At 48.0% G+C, this 14,990-nt stretch overlaps 1 protein-coding gene across 5 annotated transcripts; it reads right to left on the minus strand.

Annotated features, from left to right (window-relative positions):
* Positions 1-733: 733 nt before the first annotated feature.
* On the minus strand, positions 734-11,931 carry LOC105192373 (ankyrin-1). Of its 5 annotated transcripts, XM_025307173.1 has the most exons (7): positions 11,657-11,931; positions 10,028-11,048; positions 6,270-6,325; positions 5,206-5,549; positions 4,502-4,742; positions 3,634-3,877; positions 734-2,355 (listed from the first exon to the last, which is right to left on the minus strand). In XM_025307173.1, exons 2-7 carry the CDS (start codon positions 10,221-10,223, stop codon positions 1,802-1,804), a joined length of 1,635 nt encoding a protein of 544 aa, XP_025162958.1. In that variant the 5' UTR covers positions 10,224-11,048; positions 11,657-11,931; the 3' UTR covers positions 734-1,801. The 5 variants fall into 5 exon arrangements, with proteins under 5 accessions (XP_025162958.1, XP_011154766.2, XP_025162959.1 ...); XM_011156464.2 differs by having other exon boundaries at positions 10,028-11,931; XM_025307174.1 differs by having other exon boundaries at positions 9,706-11,930.
* Positions 11,932-14,990: the final 3,059 nt, after the last annotated feature.

Below are 14,990 nucleotides of genomic sequence, written 5' to 3' on the forward strand. Positions count from 1 at the left end.
GGCGATGGTGTATGGATCATTGTTGCACCCGCCGGCCAACATTCTGCATGTCGTCGTAACGCGCGCGGCCGGGCGTGATCGTACGCACTCGCTCACGCACACGCACGCTCTAATCACACACATACACGCTGGTCGGAAGTTCTAATTTAATTCACCTTTATTTTTACTGTACATTGAGCGTATATATCGTCATACATACATGTGTGTATATACAAAGGTACAAAAGTTAATCACCTTGCTGACTACTGGAAGAAATCCTCCGCGGATATTCGTCCGAGCCGCGTGTAAATTTAAAAAAGGGAGAAAAGGAAGGGGAAAGAGAGAGAGAGAGAGAAAGAGAGAGAGAGAGAGAGAGAGAGAGAGAGAGAGAGAGAGAGAGAGAGAGAGAGAGAGAGAGAGAGAGAGAGAGAGAGAGAGGAGAGAGAGAGAGAGAGAGAGAGAGAGAGAGAGAGAGAGAGAGAGAGAGAGAGAGAGAGAGAGAGAGAGAGAGGAGAGAGAGAGAGAGAGAGAGAGAGAGAGAGAGAGAGAGAGAGAGAGAGAGAGAGAGAGAGAGAGAGAGGAGAGAGAGAGAGAGAGAGAGAGGAGAGAGAGAGAGAGAGAGAGAGAGAGAGAGAGAGAGAGAGAGAGAGAGAGAGAGAGAGAGAGAAGAGAGAGAGAGAGAGAGAGAGAGAGAGAGAGAGAGAGGAGAGAGAGAGAGAGAGAGAGAGAGAGAGAGAGAGAGAGAGAGAGAGAGAGAGAGAGAGAGAGAGAGAGAGAGAGAGAGAGAGAGCGAGAGCGAGAGAGACGGATGCTCCGAAGATACCGCGCAAAATTACCGTGTTCCCGACATCGCGCGATAAGACGACCCGGGACGAATATCTGCTCTCCTGTGTCTGAGCAACACCAGTGCATAAATCGCGTTCCTGTCGCGAGAACGATCGCCTCCGCGCGCGAAACAAAACAGCTGAGAGTCTCGAAACGTACGAAACGCATTTAGCGGCTGCGCGAGCGGCTAGTAACGAGTGCAAGTGGTTTCTCTTTTTTTCTTTTTCTTTTCTTCCCCGGTGAGCAGCGTCGCTTACCTAAGAATATCACGTTGCTCGCACGTTGCCCCGCGTCACACACGTCGATGTAGAAGTAGAATACTAACGTAAGTAGAAAGTGGGAGGATGGCGCCTCCACAGCCTCGTTTTATTGTACTCGTCGCACTGACTCGTGGACTCGCGTGGTGCCGTGAGAGAGATCGCGGGAGCTCACGGGGGGAAGGTTACAGCTTCCTCTCGAACAGATCCTGCCCGGTTTCACGCCGAGTTTTCTGGCAATGCGAGAAAATGCGGACTATCCGCGGTATTACCGCGCAAAACAACGGGGCGAATTTAACCGAGGAACACAAAGGATCGTCGACAGAACGTTATATTGTTCGATAGAACGATAATGTTCAATGACGTCCAACGTTCCCTGATGCGCCGCTCTTGACATTATTATAAATGAACTCTGACGCTTCTTCAATATTCCCTGGAACACCCTAAAGCCTCCTAAATCTTTTCCAAGTTTTGCTCGCTAAAATTAATATATCTGTGAAGTATTTAAAAAATATCAAGCCCCGAAGGCATTTGAAAAAAACATAACCCGTCAAAGAGTCCATCCGATGTTCTCTCGCAGGATTAAAACGGAAAAAGACAAAGGATGAAGACGGTATGTTCCTCGATTAAATCCCAACGCAACGCCGGGCAATGCAACGAAAGAATCCCGCCGGTAATTTCCACTGTAAGATTCTCACCGCGCACACCTGCGGATCGACTCGCCGATCCTCGCGAGTCCGCTAATAAAAGTCGTAGAGGAGGTAGCGGTGCAACGACTGCGGCAGCTGCAGCTTCCGCACGATCTTCGGCAGCTTCGTGCCGCAGAGCCTGCGGACGATCAGCCTCGCCTGGTGGGTCAGCGGCAACGGGGTCCTCGCCGCCTCCATGACCAAAGCCTTCTGCGCGTCCGTCAGGCTGCTGGAGCGCCGGATCATGCAGGGGTCGAAGCTCTCCGCCGCCTCCAGCAGCGCCCGCAGCAGCCGCGGCTTGTCCGCCATGTTCTGCAAGGAGTTGAGGATGCCGTGCGGGTCGCGGAACTGCGTCTTGATCACCACCCGGGCGCCGTACTTGAGCAGCAACGCCACCACCTCCACCGACGGATTCTCGTTCGAGGCCACGTACTCGGCGAGGACCGGCCGCAGCGCCGGGCCGTCGTCGCTGCGGATCACCAGGTTCGGATCGGCGCCGCGCTCCAGCAGCATGCACAGGATCTCCAGCCGATTCGGGATGTTGTCCGCGCAGGCCACGTGCAGAGGTGAGCCGATGATCGGTGACGTGGCGTTCACGTTGGCACCTGCACCGGTAAAGCAAGTCTCGTCAAACTGACGTGTCAACGACGTCATCGACAACGAGGGATCGCGTTGATTTGGTTGTGCAATTTCAAGCGACTAAATTATTCTCTCTCTCTCTCTCTCTCTCTCTCTCTTTTTCCGAGCATAAAAAATGATTACGTATAATTGTGTAAAAATTTTTGAACTATTAATTGACAAGTTACTATAATTTTATTACTAATTACATATAAATATACATAATTGCATACAAATGATAGGTAATTATAATATTATATATAATTATATAATTATTATTATATAATTACATACAAATGATAGGTAATTATGATTTATACATTTATATGTAATTATGTGTATAATAACATATAAATTAAATATAATAAATATATGTGATTTTATATCTCTTCACACAAGTTGAAAATCAACGCGAGCTCTCATTAAGTTTTTAGAATATAATATAGAAGAATGATAGGAAATACCTGAATTTTCCTGTCAATGTACCGCTGTGCAGCGTTGCGATAAGAAATGCGAAATTAATCTCGGCCGATGCGACATAACATGAAGCTTATAATGTAATAATCAGTTTTTCGAAGCGTGAAGCTACGTCGACGAATACGTCATCTCTTGCATGACTTACTGCAACTATTTGATTGTTTAACCACAGCCGAAACGGCGCTGGTGTAACTTATACAATCTCTGACCTTTATAAAAAAAAACTGAGATCTCCACGAGAGATACTAATTATCAATTTTCTTGAAAACAATTCAAAAGTTCATATTTGGCTCTTCGAAGAATCGTGTCACTTACAAAAGTCTTTCTTCCCGACTCGCTCGCAGTTCGAAGACATCTTACCGCCTGGAGAACGTTCGTCGTCGACGCCGAGGACGCGATAACAGATAGAAACCTACTCGACTCCCAGTCAGAGTCTCGTAACGTTGATTCGACGTTGATTTGGTCAACGCTAAAATGGTCGTCAATCAATGTTAATTCAACTCTCATCGACATCAAATCAACGTTGTGCTTCTGACTGGAGCCGTGAGTGTAGAGGACATCCTGTTCGCGTCTTACCAATATCGGCGAGAGAAGCTCCTGGCTGAGGCGACGCGATCCGGAGATCTATCTATCTACTTATCCACCTATCCGTCTGGGACCCGAAAGCACAAAAGGGTCGTGTGCGTGGCCCGGTGCGGCAATCAACGTCGAACAACGTATTCGGCACGCGATGACCTTCGAATGCCGAATGATTCGGCCGTATGCCAGTATCGCGGATCGCAACTCACCCGCTCGGAGCAGCATCTCGACGATCGACGGGTCACCCTTGAGTATGGCCAAGTCCAGGGCCGTCGGTTTCTGGTAGTCCGCTCCCAGGTCCAGCCTGGCGCCCTGCTTCAACAGCAGATTGATCACCGCCGGGTCGCCGCCGAGGATCGCGTAGTGCAACACGGTGCGGTAATCGTGCCTGGCGTCCGCCATCGAGTTCACGTCGGCACCGTAGCTCAGCAACAGGAGCACCGACGCTATACCCTGCAGCAGCCGTGCAGCATCGTTCAGTTCAGCATCCCCTCCCCCCCCCCCCGAGATTCCATCGCGAATGCGGAACGTTAAGCGCAGGACTCGAGGACAACGCGATCCCTCTCGCGGCACGCCCGATCGAAAAGACGCGTGAGAGATATTAGACAAGTTGGAAAGCCTTTTGGCTAGCTTTGCGATGACAATTTTAGAGTCCGTTGTGTTATTTGAGGAAACAGCACTTAAGGTCAATATATAATGGCTCCCTTGTTGAAAGTCACTTAAACCAGACGGAGTCGCTAACGCGAGGTGAGGAAACAATCGGCGACTGCGTCTGGTTTTTCAGAGTTTCAAATGCGGTCCGTATTGATCTTCTATTTATTTTCGTAAAGTATGAATTATCTTGCTGGAGGAGGTCTGCGACTGACCGAAACATTTATAATCAGGAGTTGAGCGATTCACAAATTTGGAAGTAAGTTGAAACATCAACAACCCACGACGAGTTAACCGCGTTAGCCGGGCACCAACGTTATTTGTCAATTTTTCTGCCTATAATTATACCTGCACTGCCCTTATTTACTTTTTAGAGCCCGTTAATATATTTAGATATTCCAGATAAAGAGGGTAGAAGTTAGCTACCTGTGGTAATCTGGCGGCCTTCATGAGAGGAGTCAACCCGGCGCGGTCCCGCGTGTTCGGCTGAGCGCCGAAGGCCAGCAACAGCTCCATGCACTCCAGATCGAGCGGTGACACCAGATTGATCTCGGAGCCGAAGAAGTACCTCTTGTTCGGATTGGCGCCAGCCTCGAGCAGCGTCCTCGCGACCTCGACGTGGCGGTTACGCAGGGCTAAGCGCAGCGGCTCGTCACACAACATGGTTCTGCGTCAGGGAAAACTGCGTTAGTCGAGCTTGAAGTCTACGCTACTTCGCTCGAGCAAAAAGTTCACTAACAATCTATATATAATCATACGTCCACTCTGAGAGAAAATGCTGTTGAACAAATATAACTGAAGTAAATGTTTGCGTTCACAGCAGCCTACGACATTTAATGGAACCAGACTACTTTTCTCTCCTTCATTCAACAGAATTTTCCTTCCGTCTGGACATACATAAATTAATACATATATAATTAATTATATAAATTAATTATAAATGGTTACATATGTGATGACCACATGAAGACAAAAAGTGATTTATATAAATTATATAAAATTTATATAATTTATATTTTTTTCACATATAATTATATAACGCAACCATATTTTTTCCAGGAGATGATTTCACCGTGTGTGACTTCAACGCGTCTCACTGTCACGGAGGAAGATGAGAGGGGCGGGCTCACCTGGGAAACAGCTCTCCCGTGTCTTGACGGTGGTCTACCTTGGCGCCATACTTCAACAGCAGCTTCACCAGGTCCAAGTAACCGTGCTCGGCGGCGAGGTGCAGAGCGGAGTAGCCGCATTCGTCGGTGGCGTCGATGTCGGCGCCGCGCACCAGAAGAAGCTGAGCGGCCTCGGTGTAACGCTGCCAGACGGCATAATGCAGGGGCCTGAGGCCCTGAGTGACCGGCTCGTTGGGCTTGGCACCGCAGGCCAGGAGGATGCGGATCTCATCGAGAGGTTGCAGCCGTATTATCGAGTCGGCCAGTTCCCGTTGCAACGGGTTGGCGATGCACTCGGTCGGCATCTACACGGCACAACACACAGACAGAGATGCAGAGTAAAGAGCGAGAAGTAAGGAAGAGGGGGAGAGAGAGAGAGAGAGAACGGGGAGGTTGCACAACACGAGTTTGCAACGTGTTTCGTGTGCTATTGGCAAGAACTGCGGAAGAGACTTCGCGACAAAGACGATCAGCTGATGCGCAAACTTGATTTCGGCGAGGAGAACCGCGCGAGGAATCTATCATCTATTCGGTGAATCTGTCATCTATTCGATGAATCTGTCATCTATTCTACGTTCGTAATAGCGGGGACCAAGTGGAGTTCTCGAGATGGTCCCCTTAAACGGAGCTGAAAGGAGACCACTAGAGGAACGTTGCAAGCGCTGATTAAACCCAGTGATAATTTCATAATTTTACATGATATCAATGTCAACACTTTGACACCGGAGTCAAGTAATTTATAGTTAATTCACGATGTTAATTTATCACGTTCAATTCGTAATTTTTACTTAATTCATAATTACGTATATTTATCAGTAGGAAGCGATATCTGACAAATTTGGCGCTTGGAACTTTCTCTTCCGGTTCATCCCTTCAGTTGCTCGGAGATCATTAGTTATACACACACAACACATCGAGCATTTGGTCCTTCGTTACTCGTTTAAGAAAAAAAGCTTTCGCGACGAGAATCCGACGTGTACATGACATGCAACGCTAACATGCATCTATCGTACGTAGATACGCACTTTATTATCGAGTCTGATGATGCGTCTTAAGCAACGAGCGCGGAAAAGCGACAAATCTGCAATACAAAAAAGAAAGCGGTATTAATTCGGGGAGTTGACGGTTTAAGAGGAAAGACCAGTCTAAATTTGCCTCTCGCAGCTGTAGAATTTATCTCGTCATGTTCTCACGAAGAGCTGAGACTTGTTTTTCTCGCAAGCTTCAAATGAAGCCTCTCTCGCGCCTCTCTCATTCCCGACTGCCACGCAAAATTAGATATAGTTAAAGAAATTTCCCGTTGTTTTTTTTGCGTTACGACACGGGGTGTCTCGTGGCGTCGGAGCATTTTCGCTAATTAAAGCTCATTTCTACAGCGAAAGTTTCGTCTCTGAGATACGAACAGATATTCACAAATAAAACGGATTTATTTTTGCTGGGCATTGATATGACAGATTTGCTGAAGTCCAAATTCTTACATTTAAATGAAACGCTAAATTTCTTGGAGTGAAATTCCACTCGGGAAGCGAAACGATCATCGAATTCGAGTGATTTTTCAAGGCGACTTTAAAGGGCGCTGTTCTCGTCGTAGAAATTTATTCAGACTCAAAAACCGCTCCGGGCTTGAATGAAAAATTCATTCTTGCGCGATTTGGAGCGGCAATATTTCTACTTCGGGTGAAAATCCTGCTCCTTTTGAATGAGATATTCCACCCTCCAATTCCAAGAAATTTGAAGAGTAAATAATCATTTTCGTGAAGAATTACAGATTTAAACGTCCACCCGAACAGTATTCTTCTCAGGGTAAAAAAAAATATACAATTACAAGTAAATATGTTATTAGTATCTATCGAATAAAATATTTTTTATTTCTCCGATATTTCTATTTTACACCTAAATATTTCTTTCAATCCATTTCTTAGATGTTTTTTCTTTTTCAGCGTACCAACGTCGACCAGGTCTTCATCTGAATTAAAATTCTACTCGGACAAAGACCTAAACTCGGTTGACCGTTTAATCGACGTCGGCAGGAACGGGCGTGAAGCACGATTTCCGCGCTTCCGTAGTTAGAGTGATCGCGTATCGTCGCGGATCTTCGCGAAGATTTTCCTCCGGCTGATGAGCAATCCCGTTTGCGATTCGTAAACCGTTTCGTACGATTTGGCTGACGATAGGTGAGTAATGCAATCACTGCTCTTTCTCTCTCTCTCTCTCTCTCTCTCTCTCTCTCTCTCTCTCTCTCTCTCTCTCTCTCTCTCTCTCTCTCTCTCTCTCTCTCTCTCTCTCTCTCTCTCTCTCTCTCCCTCTTTCGCGTGCGGGGAGTTTCGTCGACGCACGTCATGAGCCTCGAAGCTCTGCCAAAAGAACGGCGCAATTTTGGCGATGATGCCGGAAGTCTCGTGGCGTCGGTCGAGAATCACGCAGTCTGCGTTCTCGCGCAGACAGTCCACTTAGAGTGGCGCGAAACGTACTCACGAAGAGCATCCTCGTCGCTCAGCGCGCAGAACCTCGCGGGGTCTCGCGAGACGATGTGATCCGAATCACCTCGAGAACTGAACTCGCTTCTCGTCCCGACCGCGAAAAACTCACCCCGCCGACTTGGCGAGGCCACGAGAATCAGGCCGAGGCTCGTCCTTCTTCGCGAATCTCAAGCGCAGCTGATCTCCTCGAGCTCTGATAGACGCTCACGGCTAAATTTAATTAAGTAAATTTCCCGCTTCTATTTATACCAAAGGTAGAGAACTGTAATGCGCGAAAGAGGCGGCGAGTCGCTTCGACGCGATCGGCTTGCAATTCGCGGAGATCCTTCGGGATTCTCCGCATTCGTCAGCAGAAAAGGCAGCTCAGCTGACGCTTCTCCGCTTCGTATGACAAAGCGGGATTCTCCGTTCCGCGATTTTCCCGGGCGATTTACGTTTTTCCCGCATGTTTATCAAGCAGTCGCCATTTTGTTTCCAGCGCACTCCCGACACGCTGGAGCGTTTGGTAAACACATCGGAGGAGCGTAAACCGCCGAACGCCATCGGGCAAGAAATCAGCATCGCGGCGGTTCTTCCGCGGCCGGTGATCAGCCAGGGGAAAGTGACGATCGCCTTCGATAATGCTCGCCGTTCGATGTATTCTTGGCATCCTCGCGAGATCAAGATCGATCCGAGCGGTACGGGCCGGCGCGGCGCAACGGCGTAGAAGAATCGATATTCACTGCCAATTTTCGCCGCGGACGCCCCGCTATCATAAACATTTCGGTACGGGTTGCTGCAAGATCGCGATAGCGTCGTGCAACATCGCACTTCGACCGGTCCCGTCGCGAATTCCGAATCCGTCGAGATTCTGACACCTGTCAAGCGACGATCAAGGCTGCTCCTCCCCTGTCGTGGAATCAACACAAGCTGTCGAACGCGGCGATAACGCAAGCGCGCTTCCTAGTCAGAAGCACAACGTTGACGTCCGACATCGATGAGGGTTGAATTAACGTTGATTCAACGGTTCATCGACCATTTCAACGTCAAATCAACGTCGAATCGACCTTACGGTTCTGACTGGGTTGATATTACTCGTCTCTGGCAGCTTTAGTGGCTGTTGAATTGTCAGTAAGGAAAACAACTCGATTTGCAAGAAAACTCGCTGCAAGCCGAACCTTGGAATTTTCTAGCGAAGCGTAAATTACTTAGCGTTGCACACGCGGAGGAAACAGGTCGGTTCGACAAGTACGATAATGACACCCAGTCGGAACCACGTTGACTCGACGTCGATGAGGGTTGAATTAATGTTGACTCAACGGTTCAGTAGCCATTTCGACGTCAAGTCAACGTCGAATTAACGTTATGGTTCCGACTGGGCATAACACGCTCATCGGAGCCAAATTTTTCGGACTTCTTACTCAGTAAACAGCGATCAACAGCAACATTACCGTTACAATTTCTCACTCAACAATGTATTCAACTGTCACACTCGCACCGCTGAGAGTGTAAACTTGCAATATTCGCGCAGAACGTTGCTGTCAGTCGGTGTCTATCAAGCAAACGCCAAGCAGCAAATCCGCCGCTCGCTTCGAGCGAAACACGCTCGTCCTGGTCACCACTGCTCGACCAGTTCTCTCCTGCGTCCACTAAAATGGAGGAACCGCCGTCAGGTGACAGCCCGACCGACAAAAAATTTCCGATACGGCCTCGTCGCGCACGAAAAAAATTCCCACAACGGTCTGCCCCTCGTCCTCGCGTCAATCGGACGGTCCTTGCGGGCGGCAGGAGGGAGGGAGGAGGGGGAGGGAATCTAACGCACGCGATCTGTCACGCGGGCGATCATCACAAACGGTTCGATCAGCGCGAAACGGTCAGCACGAGGTCGTCGATGGCGCAGCATCCGGCGGCTTGATCGGCGTGTGAAAGCGAGCGAAGCGGACCGAACAACGCACGCGCGCGCGCGCGCGGCTACGCAATCGCGCTCTTATTGTTTACTCACATCGAAAACGGTGCGATGCTCCAGCATGTAGGAACGATGTCACTAACTGCCTTCTTCGTCGGCCGCCCGGTCCTATTTAAAGCTTCGACGAACGGCGATTCGCGCCGTTCCGAAAATAACACAAAGGGACGGCGCGGGAGTTTGCGCGCCGAGTCGCCCTCTCTCAGCCTGTCTTTCTCCCTCTCCCCTCCCCTCTCTCTCTCTCTCTCTCTTCCTCTCTTGGCTGCTACGCAATTTTTATCTCAGCTTGCGTGTAGAGAGACGGATAGATGCGTAGATGCATCACTCACGTGTCGCTCTTGCCTCGCCGTCGTTTTCTCACCTTTCGCACCGTTCGCCACCGTCATGGCCGCCATGATTGTCCTTCCGGATACCGCTGGTCCTGCCGCGCGTCCTTTCCGCACGAGCGTCGCGCTACCAATGTTTATCGCGCCGCGAGACACGTCTTGACTTTTCCTTTCCTGTCTCTCTCTCTCTCTCTCTCCCGCCCCCCCCCCGCCGCCACCCTCCGTTCTCATTCTCCGGCTATCACTCGCTCGCTTCTCACGTGCGTTTGTTTTGAGAATTGTTTACGATAGGTGCGTTGGCGCGCGTGGCGATATCCGGTCACGCTAAGCACGCACTTGGCGGCATTGTCGATGCGACGCTACACGAGACGCCTTGGAAATCCCGACCGGTACCGCATTTGATTGGCTTACCACCGCCTGTGCGTGATTAGCAAAAACGCGATTCAAACGGCGCTGGCGGCAGGTAATCGTTACACACGTGCGTTCAAACGATTGTTGTTGTCAAATGCCCATCAAATTTGTCGTCAAATGCCTGTCAAATTTGTTGTCAAATGCCCGTCAAATTTGCTGTCAAATGCCCGTCAAATTTGTTGTCAAATGCCCGTCAAATTTGTTGTCAAACGTCCGTCAAATTTGTTGTCAAATGCCCGAACTTGTTTCTAGATGTTGATTCTAGTTTGAGAGAATGGTCTCGTTTCCTGGAGTGTCCCGGAGCGTCCTAAGGACGTCTTGTGCTATCCGGGTGTCTTTATCCTTGTACCGCGCTCATCATTGCGGAGAAACATGCCCGGTCGATGCAAATGTTTAAAATACGTCTTAGAGACATCTCGAAGAGACGTCTCGAACAAGTAGGACATCTCTCGGACGTCCGTACGACGTCGTTCAGATATTTATACCGAACGAATGTTTTCTTTTTTTGTTTGCCAAATTAATGTCAACAACAATGACAATGAGCGAATTATCTCAGAGGGGAAAGTGCGTAGCAATAATGCCGAATCCGGGCGTTGAAAGACACGGAAAAAATTACCCCGTCCGTGTAACTGAACTTTCCGTTGCCTGGAAGTCGACAGAGTATCGATGTAGTGACGGGCGATCGCGATTTGATTTTCAAAAAATCCATCTTTTCCTCCCAAACTCGGTCTTTTTCGATTAAATTTCTCGATCGATTAAAAAAATCGGTCCGATTTTCATACAAATCGATTCTTTCAAACGCTGACCTCGCTTGAATTTTTTATTAGACGAAACGACATTGACAAAGAAGTATTGTATATCAACGGATCGAAACTCGATTCTCTATCGAGGAGAATCGATTTGTACAAAAATCGAGCAGAGGATCAATACATAAAAAGATGAATTTCCTGAAGATCGAATCGCCTATCACGTGTAGTTTCGATACAGCTGAACGTTCAGCCAAATATTTTCGATCATTAGGGAGTTTTTGCAATAATGTCTCTCAGATACGGTAAACGTTGATCGTGAATACGACGACTATCGGTCGTATGTATGGCGACGTTGTTTCTCAGCGAATAACATTCACGATTTATGTTTACCGTATCTGAAAGACGATGTGTGTATGTTGCAGAAACTCCCTATTATTTCTCTGCACCGAATTTTCGTCTGATCCTCATTCAGTCGCAGAAGCCGAGATTTCTTTTCACACGTACAGCTGTGGCGATAACGATGTTGGTGATCAACACACGCGTATCGTACGCGACGAATCTCGTACAACACACTTGAGGAGAGGGGAGATCTCGGTTTCTATTAATAATTACAATATGCGTACTCGCGCATGGATCGGACTCGACTAGGTGCGACTCGACGCGAACGCTGTTACGTTTCCGCGAGAAGACGCACAAAGAGATCTCTCGCGGGGATCTCCCGTGCGAACGGTCGAAGACCGCCGACCACCACTGGGCCGCTCTTTCTCTCTCTCTCTCTCTCTCTCTCTCTCTCTCTCTCTCTCTCTCTCTCTCTCTCTCTCTCTCTCTCTTTCCCGCTGCCGTTGTCCACGTCTACGTCTCACTACACGGGAAGTTCACTGATCCTCCGATCCGAAATTAAACCGAAACCAATTTCTCTGAAGCTGCCGGCGACGTGCGCGCCCGAGAGAACGTTCGCGACGCGATGACACCGGAAAGGCGCTTTCTTCTCTCGTTGAAAGCTCGGAGAAAGAACGCGGTCCATCGAAGAGAAACGCCGCTTATGTCGAATCACTCGCGTGACACACGCACACAACACATGTAACGTAACATGTGCATGACAGAACGCGCATTTTGGGAAGGTCGTTACTCCGAAAACGTTATTTTTTTTTCGAGGAACTCGGGGAACAGTGACATTGACGCAATCCACCGTCACTTCGTCCCGGCAATGATACCTTACAAGTGGCTGGAATAGCAAAATTATCCGAGTCCAATCAAGCCAGATGAAGTCATCAAACTGGGAAATCTTGAAGCTGACTCAAATTTTCGAAGGTTCGAAGAGTCACCACGAGCGCATCTTTGGCCGAATTTGAAGCGTCGTATTTATCCGCTGTCCGAATAATCGGATATCAAGAGACAGTGTTGGAGATCTGAGCGAAGCTCTGACGCACACACACACACCGACGGGAAACGCACACAATGACGGGCATTTCTTAGTCCTGGAGAATGAAACCTGTTTCGAAATGAGCGATTTACCTGGATCGCGTGCGATTATAGGAGTCCTCTTCTAAATATAAGCGCGCATTTCGTTCAAAAGCGATGCGAAGGACACGATGCAATCATGCAAGGCGAACCGGTACCGGCGATAGTCGGCAATGCGATTGAGCGGCATAAATGAAGTTTCATTCTCGCGCGCGCGAGACCTTGAAGAGGTGCGAAAGCAAGGTCAGCGACCGATGATAGGGCGAGATGCGAGATAAATGAAAACCAAAGACTCCTATGCGTCTCTCCCGTCACACAAGAGAAAGAGAGAGAGAGAGAGAGAGAGAGAGAGAGAGAGAGAGAGAGAGAGAGAGAGAGAGAGAGAGAGAGAGAGAGAGAGAGAGAGAGAGAGAGAGAGAGAGAGAGAGACCGTCGCCGTTGTCGTCGTAATTTTCCTGACATGCGAACAAAGGCACGACGACGACGATCGCCGCGCTGGCGCGTGTAACAAGAAACGACAAAGCCGCGGAAAACAATAAAGAGCGACTCTCCCAGGGCACATTTTCAGCAGTACTTTTTATTAGGAAATACTTTGCACTTATTAAATGCCTCTTATATTTATAATTAATTTTAATTATAATAATTATTGTTATAGCGTTGTTCTATCTCGCTACGTAGAAGCATGCTTTTCTAACACATGTTACACGATCTTAAAATTATAAGCATTTTTTTTTATTCCTTAAAATACAGCTTACTCGTAAATCAAACAATACTCGAATGTTACAAAGCCGACAAGTGCTCTCAGTTTCGAGATGCGCGGTCGCCCCTCTCACGGGAGGATCCTCCAGAAAAGTCACTTGATGAAAATTCGGTTCGAATGGTAAATCGAGAAAACGTCGAAGGTATGTGCGTCCACACTGGGATATAATATTTACGCGCTTCTCCGACTTCCGGGACTCCCTACAATCCCGCATCGGGCGTGATCCATTTAAACGATTATAGACAATTAGGATTTTTCCCTCGTCTGTCCTCCCTCCGTGAAGAGTTTCACTTCACTTCACGAGTGGCTAGAATGTTCGAATTGCTCTCGCATTAGTAATTAAAATGAAGTAATAATGATAATATTCGCCGACAGAACGCAATGGACGTAGTCTGTCGGAGCAATTAAAGGTAGATTTAATATACTCTCTCCGGGCACGCTTTTCTCTTTTCCTTCACCCTTTCCTTATCTCTTTTCCGTTTTTTTCTTTTTTTGCTTTTCTCTCTCTTTACACACACACACACACACACACACACACATACACTCACATTCTCCCCCCCCCCTCTCTCTCTCTTTCGGAAGTCAAGATTACTTTCAAGAATACACACGTGATCGTGAAGACGTCACCGTCCGTTGCGCCAAGGATTTCTTGCCTCGATGCAACATCGAATCCGTCTAACGTTCTCATCAAGAATCTCATTCAAGTTATACACTTAACATTGTCGCTATTATAGTTTTCTATACTCTCCCTCGTATCGTTCTTTTTTCACTCCCTCGTATCTTTCTCTCTTTCTCTTTTCGGCCATACGTCATATCTATTATATAACGAACCCGTAACCAATTAATTAAGATGTTTTATCTCTTTGTCTCGCTCGCTCTCTCTCTCTCTCTCTCTCTCTCTCTCTCGCTCTCTCTTACTCTCACGCACACACATTACCTTACGCGAATTACAAAAGCTGGTTTGTCGCGAGCAAACCGAACGGCACGGTTATTCTGCGAATTGTATTACAGTCACGACGAGCTCATCCTTCGTCCGTTGTATTTTGTCTCTTTTGTTTTGTGTGCGCATGTGTATGTGTGTGTGTGTGTGTCGTGTGATTATGTCCACGTGTATGAGGTATGTGTGCGCACACGCACGCTCGCGTATGTATATACGTGTATTCTCGCGCGTACACGTGTCCGCATTACACTGAATCCCGCGCGCTTCGGCCCGCATTCGGAACGCTTTGTCGCAACGGCACCGATGATACTTTAGCAAAATCGAGACACGTCGTATCGCCTCTGTACCGCGATTCTGTAACTCATTATTGGAGTTAACGACACTTTCGTTATCGTTGCGCAGCTTTTGTATACCGTAGAAAAGCTGCGCAACAATAACGAAACTGTCGTTAACTCCAATAACGAGTTACAGAATCGCACCACTGCCGCAAAATCCAACTGTACATTCGGCGCCGATCACGTCGCCGATATCAGCGTGTGTATTTGGAACAACTAGAGTTCTAAACGTGGAAGCTACACAGAGGAGAATATCATTCCACTGCTAAAAGAAGCAGTTTATTTTTCTTCCTTCAAGTATTCATTATCTTCAGCAAAGAATATTTCTTCGATGATAATCTT

This window comes from Harpegnathos saltator, unplaced genomic scaffold, assembly GCF_003227715.2.
Source record: "Harpegnathos saltator strain DR-91 unplaced genomic scaffold, Hsal_v8.6 scaffold835, whole genome shotgun sequence".
NCBI lineage: Eukaryota > Metazoa > Arthropoda > Insecta > Hymenoptera > Formicidae > Harpegnathos > Harpegnathos saltator.

Bases quoted from the DNA above. Each gene is read 5' to 3' on its own strand.
- LOC105192373 (XM_025307173.1), bottom strand. From the start codon at position 10,223: ATGAGAACGGAGGGTGGCGGCGGGGGGGGGGCGGGAGAGAGAGAGAGA. The intron at 6,326-10,027 runs GTGAGAAAACGA...TTTGTATTGCAG, and splicing joins GGTGGCGAACGGTGCGAAAG to ATTTGTCGCTTTTCCGCGCT. The intron at 3,878-4,501 runs GTAGCTAACTTC...CGGCTGCTGCAG, and splicing joins AGGCCGCCAGATTACCACAG to GGTATAGCGTCGGTGCTCCT.